Raw genomic sequence first — 18,768 nt, forward strand, 5'->3', positions numbered from 1 at the left:
TTTGGTTTGAATCAAAGGTGATTATAATTATCATAAAACACAATAAAAATGGTAAATATTAAATAATGAGTAGCTAAGGTCATATATAAATTGATCAATTAATTGTAAGATATTGTTGATTACGCTTGTTGATTAATTTTGAGGATTGATTAATGTCGATTAATCTTGTCATTTTGCTCTGAATGGACGGTGTTTGATATTTCTTGCCTCCTACTGGTACAAGGAAATTGTCATCCAGTTTAAAGAAAAAGCATTCATTTGAATACTAGGCAAACACCTAAACTATCCTACCTGTATTTTATTTTTATGAATAAAAATTATAGGCCGAGAAAATTGTATTACTTTTGCACCGTAGAATCCCCACTTAAGTTGGCGCCATGTTTGTCTGGCATCTTGTTGCCACCCTGTGCCATGTATTACTGGCCCTCGCTCGTACCGGACAACACAGTGCCATCTAAGGATCAAATATTACACATTGGGGATTTAAAACAACCCCTCCTCACCTCAGTCACAACCCTTGTCTCAAAAGTCACCACCCTTGTCTCTAAAACCTGTGTCGTTTTTATGGAAAAATCCTCCAACCCTGCAAAAAATGCTCTTTCGTGTTTTGTATTAAACTCCCCCTCTACCAACAATCCCGATCGCTTATTTAAAAACAAAAAAGAACAACCCGTGAGCATTTTTGTGCTTGTCTTTGCACAGTTAAAGTATCTTTATTGTCAATCAGATTTGCTGGTATCAGATCCCGATTCAGGCCGCATTTTTAATGTAACGCAAACAATCTAATTCAGCATGTGCTCAAATGTTTATATCCCGATCAAAGACGGTTTAATCCTTTCGTATCAAGTTGTCATTACGTGAGGACTGACTCGCTAAAAGGTACAAAATGCGAATGCAGATACGGAGTTTGTCCTGATTCTAAAAGAGCCAAATGTAAACATTTCAGGTGCTAGTTTGAATTTGTAGGTGACAAATGTTTAAGTCTTGGCAAACGCCTGCAAACAGACTATTCTTGATTTGTCTTCCAATTGCCAGCAAAGAATGCCTGAATTATATAAACTGCACCGCAAGATGTCAGGCCAATCTGGCTTCAGATACATTACATATACAGCGGCCTCTCTAAATGCAAGATTAATCTGTTCATGGCTTGAGCGCATAGCTAGAATTTCTTGTGTCTCGAACAAATTTCCCCCATGAGAAATAACAGAAAACCAATTAATCTGTTTTCAACGTAACCCTACATATCTATAAAACACATTAATAAGTGAATCCATAATTTGTGTGGGATGCCCTTACATTATAGGGACGGCATGTGTTACTTGACCACCAGATGTTGCTGTATTTTGTGGTGCAACTGAAAGTGAATGCTAAAAAGCCCAATGAAGAATACAACTATGGAGACTTAAATTGACCAAACTGCACCATTTTTTTTTCATTTTGCAAGGTCTTTTGGGTTTTCTGGGTTATTTTTTACCTGTAGCAGCAAGATGTCAGACAAGCATGTCAGTTCCCTCTAGGTAAGGCTAATAATATGAAAAATAAATGCAGATTCTTCGGCCTAAAAGTGATTTCTAAAATACACTTTTATATCATAATACATGTATTATTGCTGATTTTTTTAATCAATATTGGGTTTTTTTTCTTATGAACATTTTTTACCACCTGGAGGCGCTAATCATGCACACTGTCCCTTTAAACAAATTAGGGCAAAGGCCTCAAACTATCATCCCAACCCCTTGGCTGCGAGTTTGAGACCCTTGCACGAGTGGAACCATCTGTAAATTCTCATAACCTGGATTTTCGATTAAATGTTGGGCAATATTTTTGCTCGAAAGACATATTATGTCTCAAGTTTCTCGTAGAGGGGCCACTGTACATTAAAACAGTTAACTTCATTCTAGAACATGTTGAAGGCAGGAGTGTGCAAACTTTTAGAGTCACGGGACTCATTGGGTATAAAATATTTGGCCATGGTCCCATAGACCTATCCAATTTTTCTCATTTGCATTAATGAATGAAAATGCATCCAAATGTGTAGTATTCCTCCATCCATCCATCCATTATCTTACACTTTCCGGGGTTGGCTCTCAGGGGCAGCAGCCTTAAAAGGGAAGCCAGACCTCCCTATCCCCAGCCACTTCATCCAGCTCATCTGACGGGATCTTGAGGCGTTACCAGGCCAGCCTAGAGACAGTCTCTCCAGCATGTCCTGGGTCGTCCCTGGGGCCTTCTGCCTGTGGGACATGCCCGGAACACCTCCCGAGGGAGGGGTCCACGAGGCATCCTTATCAGATACCCCAGCCACCTTAACTGGCTCCATTCAATGTGGAGGAGCAGTGGCTCTACACAGAGTCCCTACCCGAAAACTGAGCTTCTGAGCCCAGCCACCCTGTGGTGAAAACTTATTTCAGCCACTTGTACCCGGGATCGTATTCTTTCGGTGATAACCCACAGTTCATGACCACAGGTAAGGGCAGGAACGTAGATCGACCGGTAAATCGAGAGCTTTGCCTTTTGGCTAAGCTCCCTCTTCACCACGTCCTATTGAATGTTGGGCGATATTTTTGTAAATGTAAATTGTCTGCATTTATATAGCGCTTTTCAAGTCAATGTAGACATCCCATAGCGCTTTACAATGTGCTTCACACTTACCCATTCACACTCACACTCCAATAGGGAGTCAGCCATTCATTTTGGGGGCATTAGGGATTCAGTGTCTTGCCCAAGAACACTTCGACATATAACACAAAGGAGCCAGGAATCGAACCTGCGACCTCTGGATCCAAGACGAGCGCTCTACCTCCTGAGCTAATGCCACCTCCATTGTATTAAATAGAGTAGTGTCATCAAATTGATTTTAAAACACTGACAATTAAAGGAATTTAACATATTAGGTCCACAAAATTTGATATTCAGTTTTGTTGTATTGTAGTACTACGGTGGTATTTTTTGTAGTAATACTGTATTTTTATAGGATTTTGTGGTATTTTTGTTATTGTATTACTGTAGATGTATTTTTGTTGTATTTTGTGGTATTTTTTTTGTTGGATATTTGTGGTATTTGTTTGGTAGTATAAATAATTCTGTAGTAGTATTTTTTTTATTATCGTATTACTGTAGTAGTATTTTTCTGGTATTTATTTATTAGAACTAGAGCTAAATAATGTTTTAAACACTGAATTTGATATTTAGTATTGTAGCAATTTTGTATTTTTTGTAGTATTTTTAGTAGACACTCAAAGAGACAATGAGAACAAAAGTGGCACAAAAAAGTTTTATTTTTTCATTAGTAGTATTTTATTTACAATACTATATTTTTTCATTCTATTTTTGCCATTTTGGTTCGGCAAGCCAAATTGAAAAGCCTGTTACAAAGCCAGTTATAATGCACTACTCTTTTTTGTACTATTATTACAACTTCGGCCAATCTCCAAGCACTACCTCGTAAAAATATGTTTGCTTATTTATCCTGACATTGTTTTATCTTACTTTTCTCACTGTTTATCCTGGGGTACCATGTCTAATCTCGTTGCGAACAATATTCACTACGATGTTATCGATGTTAATGAAGACAATTCAATTCGTATGTAGAGGGGCCACTGTACATGATCAGTGGCGCCTGCGGAATTTGTTCCTAGGGGTGGCCAGATGGGGCCACTTAAAATCTTGGGGTGGCACACCAAAACTAAAAGCCATAATTCCAGGTTTTTAAAGTAACAAGGTCAGCGCAAAACTATCAGAAAGAAACGGCTACTGATATACTTTGGTGTATTGTGTAATATTTGATGTTACTAATGATTTAATGTGGCGACACGGCGGACGAGTTTTTAGCCCGTCCGCGGCAGAGTTCTGAGATCATGGGATCAAATCCAACTACCAGCCTTCCTGTGTGGAGTTTGCATGTTCTCCCCGGGCACTCCGGTTTCTTCCCACATTCCTAAAACATGCATGTCAGGTTAATTGGCCGGTTCAAATTGTCTCTAGGTGTGAATGAGCGAGTGAGTTGTCTGTCCCTGTGTGCCCTGTGATTTGCTGGCAACCAGTTCAGGGTGTCCCCTGTCCACTGCCCGAAGATAGCTGGGATGGGCTCCAGCATCCCCGCGACCCTACTGAGGATAAGCAGACAATGGATATATGGATGGATGATTTCATGTGCATAGCCCACACTGCCAGGCTGTGCATTTGGGATTAAATGCATAACTGATGCTACTACAATCTTACCATAAACTGGCAAGCGGGGTGGCAAGTGTGGTGGGGGCCATGGCCACCCCTGGTCTCCCCCTGGTGGCACCACTGTACATGACAACAGTTGACTACAATGTTACCTTGAAAATCTTGAAGAAATCTCTCTCTTGAGTTCCTTTATTTTCAACCAAAATCGATATTTTTATTTTATTTTTATATATACCAGCTCGGTAGCCTAGATGTTAGGGCGCCCGCTCCGAGACTGGGAGGTCGCTGGTTCAAGCCTCGGCTGAGTCATAGCTAAGACTTACAACATTGGTACTCATTGCCTCCCTGCTTGGCGCTCAGGTTGGAATTGGGGGGTTTGGTCACCTAATGACTCCCAACACAGCAGTTGGGTCTAAAATGGCGGCGCCCTGTTTGGCTGCGGCTGCATCGGCTCGCTACAGTTTAAATGTACGGGTCAGGTGTATCGACATTTCGTTCTGTGTGCATGGTTACAAAGAATGACAATAAAAGTAAATTCTATTCTATTCTGTTCTATTTCGCTCAAAGGGACAAAACAAATACCCTATAACGCAATCTGATTGGACTTTCCCCCCACCCCAGGGTGTCTCATCCCTCTCAGGTAGTGCTTCCATTCCCACGCTGGGAGCCCAAAGAAAAGCCGGTCAAGGAAGATGACGTGGGGCCGCAGGTGACGCACATCTACGAGGTAAACACCTGCATCTCACCCAAAACAATCCGCGCTGTAATTACCGATGTCAAGGAAGGTAAAACGCAACATTTTTCAACATGGGATAATTAGAGAGAGGGGAAAAAAACGAGGTCAATATGAGGTAGAGAGTACAGAAAAGAGGGATGATGGCAGACACACTGGCGACAGTTTACAATAAGGGTTTTGCGTGTATGTTCATGTCCATGTGCTGTACATGTGATGTCTTTGTGTTTTAAAGAGGCCACCGCTTCATCCAGCTAATGCGCTTCAGCGTCTGGCCTTTTCCTGCAGCTGATAATGATTTTCATTGGCGGGACTTTTCCCACTTGGCAGCTGCTTCTACTTAAAAAGGACAGTTTTTTTTTTTTCTTTACTTAAGCTACTCGCGCCAGAATTCCTGCCCCGGAGCACCAAGATCACGTCCTGTTTGGATGACTTCCTTGGTTGTTAATGAACGCGTGTGCGTACGTGAGAACGTGTGAGCGATGGGTCGAATTGATGGTTCGTTTGAGACAGGCGTTTCAAACATACGGCCCGTAGGTCGGACCCGGCCTGTCGGATGATTTAATCCGGCCAGATATTTCTGAGTAGGTCAAAAAAGAAGCGAGTTTTTAGGTCTTTATCAAAAGTTCAAAAATGCAAACCGTATTTACATTATGCCGTTATCGGACTAATGACTATCAACCAAATAATAATCATGTATTTTTTTAACAATATTCAATGGGAAAGGCGAAGTAGTAAGCAACCAAAACAAGAGAATACCCAAATCTCCACACTGAGTATTCATGTCTTTTAATAATTACTTGTTTTTCCTGGATCTCGTTTTGTAAATAAACATTATTCAGGATGGACAAAACATGCTTGAAATCAAACCTGATCCGGATTCATCGATCCATCTTTTGCTTTAGGATTTGTAACTTGGAAAGGATTTTGCTATTTAGAAGGAATTGCAGTTTGAGTATTTCCCTGCGAGTAGAGATAAGCATCTTGAGCATGATCAAATTTCTGCTTATGTCGAAAAAAGAAGTCTCTTGGTCATTTCTATCAAAAGTTATGATTTTTCAAGTAAATCTGACCAAATACTCCTTCTGGAACAAATATACAGACGAGATCGTTCGTAAGTTGAATTTGTCCGTAAGTTGCTTCAGAGCTATAGTTTGGATGTCTAAAGTTTATATAAGTATGTTTAGGGTTTTATAATTAACCTATATCGTTTTGTACAAAAAAATTAACATTTTATAAAAAAATATGCTCTATAAAGATAAATAAAGTTGAGTTTAAATTACTTTTGGAAGATGGGCTTCAAGAGTTAGGCTACTTACTCCTCTGTGGTAAAAAGTGGCCGAAAAAAAGCGATCCAACCATTTTCTCGACCGCATCAAGCTTTCTTATTCCACTTTCATTTCAAAAGAAACCGCTCGCATCTTGTTTACACTTTACAACAACCAAATTGAATGGAAGCACGAGATATTAAACAATAAAAATGTCAAATATGTTAGCGCGCTAAAGATACAGAATAGAATGTTTACACACGAACTAGGAAGAGGAAGCGGATTTCTTTTTCGGGGTGGATGCTGGGTGACCTCTCACAGCGCCACCACACGTCGGTGGCGGTGGAAAGAAGCACTACAGTAATGTCCTGTAATCGGAAAATGGTGCACACAATACAAAACCTAACTTACAGCAGTGTCCGGATATTTTTTGACATCACAAAAAAAACGTTTGTATCTACCGTTTTTCAAAAGTCAAATGGTTGTAGTTACGATTTACTCATGATAAATGCACACGCAAGATTAAAAAGTTCATATGTTAATAGCAGATCTTTTTGTTGCTCTGCAAAATACACGATTCATGCTGGATTTTTTTTTCAATGGTACTGGAAAATTTGGAAAATTGGCTTTGAAAGTCCTTAAAAAGTGCTTGAATTTGGCCATCTCGCTCAGCTTGCAGGTGATAATCATAAAGGATAGTCCTGAAAAAAAAACTTGATACTTGCAGTTGACACATAGATTTTTTTTGATCCGGCCTCCCTAAAGACAGAACGTCTGGATCCTCAGTTTGACATTCCTGATTTACACCTCGATTTTCGAGGTCCTAAGCCGTCTCATTTTTGTCTCGTATCTGTCTGAAATCCCCTCTGAGCGAAGGGGCTATTAGTGTAGCAGCCAAAAACTCAGGTGGACCGTGTCATCACGCCGGAGTTATGATAACCCAATTATAGCTTGAGGTCACTCGAGGCCCGCGGATATAAAACGATTAATTTGTCGCCTTCTTATATGGTCTCCAGCTCCATAATTCGGGTCCCAGTAGTATTCAAGAAGCTGAGGTTGAGGTGGGCTGGCCATCCCGCTTCCGTGACGAGAACCTGCTCTACGCTATGGAGATTCAAACAGATGGGCCGATAAAATGTCGGACCAATAGCAGCCTCAACCCGCTTGGATTACAGGTAAGATGAAAGTACTAGTCCAGGAAATGATAACTGAAGGTGTCCAAGGTTTTTAATCGAAAGGCCACATTCAGAAAAATGGATATTATTTTTAACTGTTATTTAGTTTAGGTTTAGTGTGGTCTAAATTTATTTTAAGTTTAGTTAGAGCTTTGTCTAAATTAAGTATGTTTAGTTTAGGTTTGGTCTAAGTTTAGTTTAAGTGTATTTTAAGTTTGGTCTAAATCTGGTTTGAAGTTGGGTTTAAGTTTGGTTTAGATTTGGTTTGGTCTAAGTTAAGTTTAAGTCTGATCTAAGTTCAGTTTAAGTTTATTTTAAATTTGGTCTTATTCTGGTTTTATTTGGGTTTACGTTTGGTCTAAGTTTAGTTAAAGTTTGGTCTAAGTTAAGTTTAAGTCTGATCTAAGTTCAGTTTAAGTTTATTTTAAATTTGGTCTTATTCTGGTTTTGTTTGGGTTTACGTTTGGTCTAAGTTTAGTTAAAGTTTGGTCTAAGTTAAGTTTAAGTCTGATCTAAGTTCAGTTTAAGTTTATTTTAAATTTGGTCTTATTCTGGTTTTATTTGGGTTTACGTTTGGTCTAAGTTTAGTTAAAGTTTGGTCTAAGTTGAGTTATAGTTAAGGTTTGGTTTGGTCTATATTTAGTTTAGATTTGGCTGGGTCTAAGTTTAGTATAAGTCTGATCTCGATTAGTTTAAGTTTATTTTAAGTATGGTATAATTATGGCTTAAATTGGGTTGATGTATGGTTTAAGTTTGGTGCAAGTTTAGTTAAAGTTTAGTCTATCGACATTTCGTTCTGTGTACATTGTTACACAGAATGACAATACAAGGAAATTATTATTATTATTATGATTACCTTTAGTGTAGGTTTAGTCTAGGTTTGGTGCCGTTTATGTTTAGTGTAAGTGTAGTTCATGTTTGGTCTATGTTACGTGTAACTATAGTTTAGGTTTAGCTTGGTTTTAATTCAGTGGTAAGTTTTTATATGAGTTTAGGTGAAATTTATTTTGAGTTTGTTCAAAGTGTGGTCTAAGTTTCGTTTAAGCTCGGTCTAAGTTAAGTCTAAATTTAGTTCATGTTAAGTCAAAGTTTAGTTCAAGTGTAAGTGTTGGTTTAGGTGTTAGTTTGAGTTTGAGTTTTTGTTCAGTTTGTCATATATTGGGGGCTTTCTTTTGTTTTGTTTTTTATTTTTTGGGGGTTTTTTTTTGAGGGGAAAAAATGTTTGTAGTGGATTGTTCTTTATTCAATGCAAACAGAAAATCATTTCCCTGCAAATTATTAAATGATAAAACAACATGCAAAGGGAAGTTTAAAATGTTACACAAAATAAAAATGCTATTTAAAAAAAATACTGTTGACGATTTTTATATTTAAAAAAAGTACAGTGAATATAAAAAAAAATTGCGACCAGCCTTTTTCAAGCCCCAGGATAAAGGGATTTTTTCAGGTCAAATAACAATATCGCTCATCTCGAACCAGGGCATCATTAAATATTTCATTGAAATATTTTCTTGTACATCGTTGTCAGTGTTAGCAAAGAAAACGGTGCAAACGGCCAACTTTCACAATACCATCTATTTAAATTTTCTTGTTTTTATGACTATTTTAAAAAGAAATAAAATGCTCGATAATTGAAGTGTCATACTATGACCCAGACCATAATTCTTACTATATTCCGAGAACCAGTCAAAATTGGTCAATAGGCAAATGGATACTAACGTGTAGTTTGAACACCCTTATTAAATATTCTACCTGTGAGTGTGTTTGTGTGTGGGGGGCTCTTTCTATTCTCTCCAGCCGATAACAGTGACGTTATATTTTGCCGTTATCGGTCCAATAACCATTGATTGCTACCCTACAAAATAAAACATTTTAACAATGTTAATGGGAAAGGCTCAGTACTAAGCAAACAAACTATGAGGATTACTCAAAACTCCAGACTGAGTATTTATGGCTTTGTATAGTTACACATTTGTACTGGTACTCATTTAGTAAATAAACATTATTCAGGACGAATATCGACAAAACATGCTTGCATTCTAACCAGATTCTTATCTATCTATCCATCTTTGGTTTCAGGATTTGTAACCTGTAGCTCATGAAAAAATCAGTTCTTCATCTTCTTAGCCAGCTGGCTCAAAACGTTTTTGCTTATTAGCAGAAATTGCAGCTTGAGTATTTTTTAGTGCGTGACGATAAGCATCTTGAGCATCATCCAGAATAAAATCAAGGCGTCAGATTTGTGCCTCAATGAATGTTGCCATCAATCACATTGAGCTTTTTGTCGACAATCTAATGCAGTCTTGTCCCAGGGGCCACTTACAGCCCCTGATAAGATTTGTACTGGCCCCCGGCCGCTGTTACAAAATGAATAATATGTGGCCCGTCAGTAATGTTGACCGCAGTATAAAATCAATTTGTACAAAAAGAAGATCACCATTTCACCAATGGATGGCAGTAGTCCCTGTGAGAATATTTGCCCACACTATTTCCAACCTGCCGACTTTAAATAAAACATTTTTAAAAAGGAAAGTTGATTGTGAGGGCCACCTTTTTCAGGACAAGTGAAAATTGGAGTAATTTTTTCCTACCGAAATTTAAAACTACTGCATCTGCCTACTTTGCCAAGAGACTTTGGTTGTTTCAAAAAATATAATATCAAGAGGCACTGCCAGACAAAACATTCTGACTACAAAAAGCTAACTCTGTGAAAAGTTGAAGCAAATGGAAGCTGGTTTAACAGCATAGCAGCGCTTTTTCAAGAGACCCTGCCAGTCAAATGAAAATGCTACAAAGGCGGGCTACAAGGTCCCAACCCTGATCGCCAAGCGCTGGGGTGAAATTAACAGTGTGTTCAAAGAATACCAGGCTAAAAAAATCACACATTTTCAGTTTACAAATCTGCAGGGTTGGTTAGGGTTACTTTAACTGGATTACTTTCAATTACTTTTGGATTACTCCAATACCAAATATGCTAATAAAAGACAAAAGAAACTAAATATGAATAAAATTATGACTCACAACACGTGGTACGCTTTCTCTCCTGGCTTTGATCTCCGGCAAAACTAACATAAAATGCGACAGAAACAAAATGAAAATAAATCCAAACAGCTTGCCAACATCATTTTTGCCGTTCCATGTATTCCGTTACTCCCCAAGCCTGCACAAAATTTAGTCATTTTATTCATATTTAGTTTCTTTTGTCTTTTATTAGCATATTTGGTATCGGAGTAATCCAAAAGTAATTGAAAGTAATCCAGTTAAAGTAACCCTACCCAACCCTGCAAATCTGGCCTGCTTTCTGAAAAGTTTGGACACTCCTGATCTAATGAGCTTTCTGTAAATCTTCAGGTTTCCTCCCTTCAAGATACTCCTGAACTTCTGGGCTTCTTGAGGAACACCAGCGCTCCTCACCACCGCCACAAGCGATCCACAGGCACTGTCCACACCAACAGCGGGAAAACCCTGGTGAGAGACTAGCTTAGCCGTGCGCAATTATTGGCTCATGAATGCTCACAGACTTGTCTTTGCAGAATTGCACCAACATCTCCTGCCTTAGGATCATGTGTGTTGTGGGCCGCTTGGATCGCGGCCGGAGTGCTGTCATCAAAGTCCGGTCGAGATTGTGGGCGCATACGTTTTTGCAGGTCAGTGTCAGGTTATGCTTTTTTTTTGCGATGTTTATTGTGGTTTGCTCTGTAACACAGATTGTTAACGTTCCATCGATGAGATTTTAAAGTTTGGCCAATTTTGGAGAAGAATGATTCCTTCTTATTGTTACTCAAGAGAACTTGCATTTTTGTCCCTCAGCGGCGTAATGACCCCTACATTCTCAACTCGACTGTGACTTTAGCGGTCCTGGCGGTGCCTTATCGGATCCAGCCCGCTGCCTTACCTCAACGCAAAATCTCGGTAAGATTCAATCTATGAATAAATGAATGAACTGTGTTGGAAGCATTAAAAAAGTCATTAGTTATAGTTACTCAGTACTTCTTCCAGTTAGTAACTGAATAACTCTATGGTAAAAGTAACTATTTACCAGGGAAAGTAACTATTCCTCTTATTTTAAAAAGATGTTGTCTGAGCAAATGCGAAACACAGCAGTGACGTCCTTGACCAGAGTTTACTTGTAGAGAAGGGAATTCCGACTATTTTCGGAGAACCGGCTTTTTCGGCTTGGCTAACTAAAAAAAGCGACTCTTTCGGGTCCTTAGCAGCTTCTCAGGTTGTTTTTGTTACTTACATCCTTACATTACCAATTGTTATGTAACATGATGCACTGGAAGACTAAAAAAGGGAGATAACGAAAGAAAAAAAAGAAAAAAAGTGTGAACAAAAGTGAAACAAAAGAAAAAAATACAATGAGAAAAAGAAAGAGATAAAAGAAGAAAAATAGAACGAATGAATGAATGAATAACACTTGAAAGACATGAATGAATCAATGAAAGAATGGATGACACTGGGAATACATGAATGAATGAAATATAAATGAATCAATAAATGAATGAATGTATGACACTGGGAATGAATGAAGGAATGAATGAATGAAGGACAGTAGGAATGAATGAATGATGTTGGAAATAAATTCATGAACGAACTAACGAACAAACGAAAGTGGGAATGAATGAATGACAGTGGAAATACATTAATGAACGAATAAATGCATGAATAAATGAATTAATAAATAAACAAAGGACACTGGGAATGAATGTATGAATTAATGACACTGGGGATATACATGAATGGATGAATAAATGAATGAATGAATGAATGACAGTGGAAATACAGTAATGAACGAACAAATGAATGAACGCAGGACAGAAGGAATGAATGAATGAGTGAATGAATAAACGAAGGACACTGGGAATGAATGTATAAATGAATGATTGACACTGTGAATACATGAATGGATGAATGAATGAATAACAGTGGAAATACATTGTTGAACGAACGAACGAATGAATGAAAAAAAGAAGAACAGTAGGAACAAATGAATGACAGTGGAAATACATTAATGAAGGAATGATGACACTGGGAATTAATAAGTGAATGACACTGGTAATGAATAAGTGAACGAAGGACAGTGGAAATGAATGCATGAATGAATGAATTTATAAATAAACGAAGGACACTGGGAATATACATGAATGGATGAATGAATGAATGACAGTGGAAATACAGTAATGAACGAACAAATGAATGAACGAAGGACAGAAAGAATCGATGAACGAATGAATGAATGAGTGAATGAATAAACGAAGGACGCTAGGAACGAATGTATAAATGAATGATTGACACTGTGAATACATGAATGGATGAATGAATGAATAACAGTGGAAATACATTGTTGAATGAACGAACGAATGAATGAATAAAAGAAGAACAGTAGGAACGAATGAAATACAGTGGAAATACATTAATGAATGAATGATGACACTGGGAATTAATAAATGAATGGCACTGGTAATGAATAAACGAACGAAGGACAGTGGGAATGAATGCATGAATTAATGAATTAATAAATAAACAAAGGACACTGGGAATATACATGAATGGATAAATAAATGAATGAATGAATGACAGGGGAAATACAGTAATGAACGAACAAATGAATGAACGAAGGACAGAAGGAATGAATGAATGAGTGAATGAATAAACAAAGCACACTGGGAACAAATGTATAAATGAATGATTGACACTGGGAATGAATGAATGAATAATAGTGGAAATACAATGTTGAACGAACGAACAAACGAATGAATGAATAAAAGAAGAACACTAGGAACGAATGAATGACAGTGGATATACATTAATGAATGAATGATGACACTGGGAATTAATAAATTAATGACACTGGTAATGAATAAGTGAACGAAGGACAGTGGGAATGAATGAATGAATGAATGAATGAGCAACTGGCCTTCATTGTCATTATACAGTAGTTCAATGAGATTCGAGGGTCTGTCCTTCCAGTGCAAAGTAAGACAAATTCAAAAGATACAAATGTGTTAAAAGATAAAAAAAACAGTCAGGTCACTTATTCAAATGCAATTGAGGGCTACAGACGTCAAAGATACTGTTTGAAATAGGCTTGAAGTGATGGAGTAAAATCAGTATTTGACTTGAATTTGTGACTTTTTATACAGTACTGCAAGATTTTTGATATTGCTAACTCCACTGCATTATCACAAGAGCCCAATTTGATGATGTCATAACTTATTCAATAAATATCACTAGTCTTGTACTTCTACAGATTTCACTTAATTGGAAATGACTCTAAAATTCTAAAGTTTTTGGAACCCATCAAAGTGCACCAGGACTGTGGGGTTCGAGTGCTAAAAAACACAAAAATGCACAATGTTATATAGTAAAAAATGCACTAAAAAATTCCATCCACATCAATTTATTGATGTTTTTGTTTTGGGATTTCAAATAACTTACCGTATTTTCCGCACTATAAGGCGCACCGGGTTATAGGGCGCACCCCGAAAAAATAGTTTTTGGCCCTATATTTGACATACATAAGACGCACCGGATTATAAGGCGCTACAATGGGAACGTCGACAAAACAGTCAGATAGTTCAGTCCAACTTATTACCCCCTTAACATTCCGAAAGCTTGCAAAGACGCAAACACGTGTCGAGAACACGTGCGGATGCGGTGTCCGTACGATGTCACTCAAATGCATCGTTCCATCATTCGGAAGGTTAAAGTCTCGGGATTCAAGAAATGCCAACCATTCCTTAGTATCTATTTTCTTTTTCGCTCGCAACTTTACTGTGCATATGACAATAAACACTTGGAATTGAGTTTAATTTAAAAATAGACACTCCATTCCATCCATTATCTGCACCGCTTATCGCAGAAACATCGAGTTCAGTCTGAAACAAGATACTGGGAAAATATATAGCCGGAGTAGCTCACCGAAGTCGTTGTGTTCAATAATAATCTGCAACCAAGGTCCTCTTATATCCGTGAGTGTAGTAAATCCAGGAGAATAAAATATTTACAAATACAGAATGGTTTAACATGTTTCCTCTATGCCGTAGACAACCACACTTGCTATTCACATTCATCTTTTTCGGCCAATTGCAGGCTTTGTTTTGCCGCTTTAGCCTATGCCAGCCTGTAAATGATAAAAAGGATCCGCCCCCTTTACCTCCGAATAACTTTAGCCAATAGTGATCTGTCACCATGGACCCCAGATATACAAAGCTCTTGACAGGCTCTACGATGTCGCTACCAATTTGGATGGGAGCCCCACCCGCTGGTTTGGCCATGTCCTTCGTCTACCACCAGACCATCCGACACGAGCCATTCTCCAGTTTGACCCAAAGGCCGCAGGCTGGAGACGACCACGAGGGAAACCCCGCACTCGATGGCTCGACGTCGTTGCGGGCGACCTCCAACAACACGGAGTTGCCGTAGAGGATGCAGAACAGCTGGCACAAGACCGCCAGCATTGGAAAAACCTGGTTCATCTGGTCGGCTCAACGCACAGGGACGGGACCCCCCGACCCTCGCTGGAGCAATAAGAAGAAGAGAGAAGAATAGTGATCGATTCAACTGATGATTGACACATCTTTTTCGGCCAATTGCAGGCTTTGTTTTGCCCCTTAGCCTATACAAGCCTGTAAATGATAAAAGCATCCGCCCCCTTTACCTCCGAATAACTTTAGCCAATAGTGATCGATTCAAATGATGATTGACACATTGGTTAGCCAATGAAACGCCGGTAAATAAATCCCAGCATACACCGCGGACTACTGGCGTTCGGGGGAAAATCTAGTCGGTGGCTGCTGCATTAGTTGCAAGACTTTGCGAATTAATATTGATCCATAAATAAGGCGCACTGTATTATAAGGCGCATGGTCAGATTTTGAAAAAAATAAAGGCTTTTAGGTGCGCCTTATAGTGCGGAAAATACGGTACTCTAATCTCCAGGTTCTATCACTGCACAGTAGGACACAGTAGTTCACTTGCTAGCTGTTGTGGCAGGGTTTGTCTCTCTCAGATACAAGTTAGCAAATATCAAAGCATTGATATACGGCACTGTTTTATATTGACTGTTTTTAGATGGGGACCCCGGTGTTATGGGGGACGCCAGATGTGTCCTTCGCTGTTCCACTGTGGGTCATCATCCTGGCCATTCTACTCGGTTTGCTAGTGCTGGCTGTGCTAACTCTCGCAATGTGGAAGGTATGAACATAGTAAACACTTATCATCATCCTTTGAGTCGCGCTTCGCTAAAGTCGCTTCTCCTCTCAGTGCGGCTTCTTCGATCGAGCGAGACCACCAGCCGGGGACAATATCTCCGACCAAGAGCAGCTTACGTCGACAGGGGACGCCTAAAAAATGCACAGGGAGAGACCGCGGGTTTGAGAGGAACGTGCTCCTCCTGACTGAGATTAACCCAAAACTAGATCCGGAGTTGTAGGGACAGACATTTCTCGGCTGTTGACAAACTGGCCTTGGAGGTGGCGGCCTGCTTCAGTGTGAAGGACTGAGATTGCTCAGCTTAAAAGGAAGCCAAGCACGTTTTAGCGGATGAGATTTTTGGAATTGTTTATCAGTGTGAAGAAGGTTCCTCACACTCTGGGTTTGGACCGAATCGAGGTCAATGGAAGATGTGTTGCAGAGACATGATCTGCGCTTATTTGATGTGAGCCTAGCTACGGTATTAGGTACACCTGCACAATTTGTTTAAAACCATAGCTATACCTTTGCTGCCATCCTGGAGCATGTTGTAATGCTCTAGAAGCGCACTACTAAATGCTAACAGCAAAAGTAACAAAAATGCATCGTAATATTTCAACTAAAAATGCGCACAAAAATTTCAACCAGGTCAATCTTTTTTTTTTATTATTTTGTAGGGTCTAAACCAGGGGTGTCAAACATGCGGCCCGGGGGCCAGATCAGGCCCGCTAAGGGATTGAATCTGGCCCGCGAGACAACGCTCAGTGAAGCGCAAGAGAAAAACGAGCTGTAGGTTGAAATATGTCCACTTGATGTTGCCAAAGCCAGGTGCCTCTCACAAAGACGGTGGACTTGTATTTCTCTCTCTCTCTCTCTCTCTCTCTCTCTCTCTCTCTCTCTCTCTCTCTCTCTCTCTCTCTCTCGCTCTTTTTTTCCCTTCCCTTTTTCTCTCTCTCGCTGTCTCTCTCTTTCACTTTCTGTGTCTCTCTTTGTCTCTTTCTTTGTTTCTCTTTGTCTCTTTCTCTCTCTCTTTGTCTTTTTACTTTATTTTGCTCTCTCTTCCACTCTTCCTTCTCTTTCTCTCTTGCTTTCCCATTCTCTCCTTCTCCCATTCTCTCTTTCTCTCCTTTTTTCTCTCCTCTCTATTTCTCTTCGGATATTTTTTCTTTCTCTCTCTTTCTTTCCCCCTCTCTCATTATTTGTCTTTATCTCTTGTTTCTCACGTTTCACGTTCTCTCTCTCTCTTTTTTTTCTCTTTTTCTCTCTCTCTCTTTTTCTCTCTTTCTTTGTCCCACCCTCTTTTTCTCTCCTTCGCTTTGTCTTATTTCTTTCTCTCTTTCTTTCTCTCTAATCTACTAGTCCGGCCCCCGAGAGAATGTTTGTTCTATCCTGTGGCCCCCGAGGTAAATTGAGTTTGACACCCCTGGTCTAAACCATCTTATTTTGACCTCCTAGGTGCATCTCCAAACAGTAGGCAACAGAAAAACCAGAGGTGTATTTCTTGTATAGTACCGGCTAGCTGGCGCTAAAGCTAACTTACAGTGGTGAGGTTCATATTTGCCAAGGCACAGTCAGATTTACAAATAACTGAACTTAAATTTGATTCATCTTCTGATTGGCAGAGCAAGAAAGCAATATATAAACTGTAACATTGAAAAAAAATTACTTATGAATGAAGTCTGCTCGTTTTGAATAAATAAAAGCAAAATAGATAGGTTTTCCACATTTAAGAAAAAAAGTTCTTGTAATAAGAAATAATTACTGCATGGCTTTACTTGCTGTTAGCGTTATGTTTTGAGGATGGAACAATGTGAAGAGGTAGCATTTTTATCTCATTTTTCTAATTGTTTTTTCTTATCTCTAAAAAAATATTTTATTTGTGTTCTTCAGAGCATTCATCTGCATTCTGCCATTTTATTTCCGATTTTAATTAAAAATATAATAATTTCAATTGGAAAAAATATGTTTAAACCAGGATTTTCTTATTTTCTCATGAAAACTGATTTAAAAATATAGTAACATTGTCAGGACCAGAAGGGAGACAGGACCCACTTGCGTTACGTTTCTCTAAGTTTTATTGGAAGAAAGGAAAGGATTGCACCCACGATCCGGTGATCGCTGGTCGCGGGATGCAGGTCGCTCTGAACGCGGAAGTGGGACTTCTGTGGCGAGCGATGGCGGTGTTGGGAACGGCAAAAACGGGTCAGTAGCCGGGACAGAAGAGCAAAAAAACGCGGTCGGGAGAGGAGAGTAGACGTGGTCAGGATAAAAAAAACGGGTCGAAGCCGGGGAACAGAGGGGAGCAAAAACAGGTGTAAGTCAGGGTCGAAAAAAGCTTGCCTAGAGTAAACTGCGGTTCGCAGACGGACTGACAACACGTGACAGATAAACGTGGATTTAAATAGTGACAAGGAGCCAATCAGAGTCCGAGGCAGTTGGCGCCAAAGGAGCGGGCACAGGTGCATCACATCGGTAATCATGACAAAAATTAGAAAAATTAGAATACATAAAAAAAGAAAAAGACCTAAAATGAGCCAAATGTTTTGCTAATTGAGCAAGATTTGTTCTTCTTTCAGTAGTGCAAGATGGCACATTATTCAAATTGTGCTAGTGTCTCTAATATAAAGATTATTGCAGGTTGTGCAGATGTGTGTTCAGGAACTGTACATATTTTGTGTGTGTGTGTGTGCGTGTGCATTAGGAGCTTCTTTTAATCCAATGTTTGGTTCCGCGTCATGTGTCACAAACATGCGGCGGACACATTAACGTGAATGCATAAAGCGAACGTGTGTATTTATGAACGTACGTGCAATATTTGAACATTGCGTGATACTGAAAGCTTGTTTACACTGGCATTGTTTTTTTTAAGAGCTTAATAGTAAATATGTATATATAGAAAGTGAGTCATGGCTGTCATCTGTTTGTTTTGCTACACAACAAAAATCTACGATAAGCTGTTTGAGAAGTATATCATACTTGCTATCACATATAAGATCATTCACTCACTCTTACACAGCTATACTCTTATACAGACACGGTCGTACCATGCACAAACACTTCTACACTCCCTTATACACTCTACTATACTCGTTCACACAAGCTACTATACACTCGTAAACACACTAAATGGTAAATGGTCTGCATTTATATAGGGCTTTTCAAGTCAATGAAGACCTCCCAAAGCGCTTCACAATGTGCTTCACACTTACCCATTCACACACAC

The 18,768-nt window shown here is 39.1% G+C and overlaps 1 protein-coding gene across 1 annotated transcript in view; it reads left to right on the plus strand.

Moving 5' to 3' along the window:
* itga8 (integrin, alpha 8) overlaps positions 1–16,444 on the plus strand; it is a 129,855-nt gene extending 113,411 nt beyond the window's left edge. The window contains exons 24-30 of the mRNA XM_088327236.1: positions 4,795–4,900; positions 7,191–7,349; positions 10,701–10,817; positions 10,883–10,996; positions 11,160–11,261; positions 15,426–15,548; positions 15,618–16,444. Coding sequence (XP_088183362.1) covers positions 4,795–4,900; positions 7,191–7,349; positions 10,701–10,817; positions 10,883–10,996; positions 11,160–11,261; positions 15,426–15,548; positions 15,618–15,701 — 805 coding nt within the window. The 3' untranslated portion in view covers positions 15,702–16,444. The remainder of the gene's footprint in view (positions 1–4,794; positions 4,901–7,190; positions 7,350–10,700; positions 10,818–10,882; positions 10,997–11,159; positions 11,262–15,425; positions 15,549–15,617) is intronic.
* The last annotated feature ends 2,324 nt before the right edge of the window (positions 16,445–18,768 follow it).

This window comes from Urocampus carinirostris, chromosome 2, assembly GCF_059441175.1.
Source record: "Urocampus carinirostris isolate Australia breed hairy pipefish chromosome 2, RoL_Ucar_1.0, whole genome shotgun sequence".
NCBI classification, from domain to species: Eukaryota; Metazoa; Chordata; class Actinopteri; order Syngnathiformes; family Syngnathidae; genus Urocampus; species Urocampus carinirostris.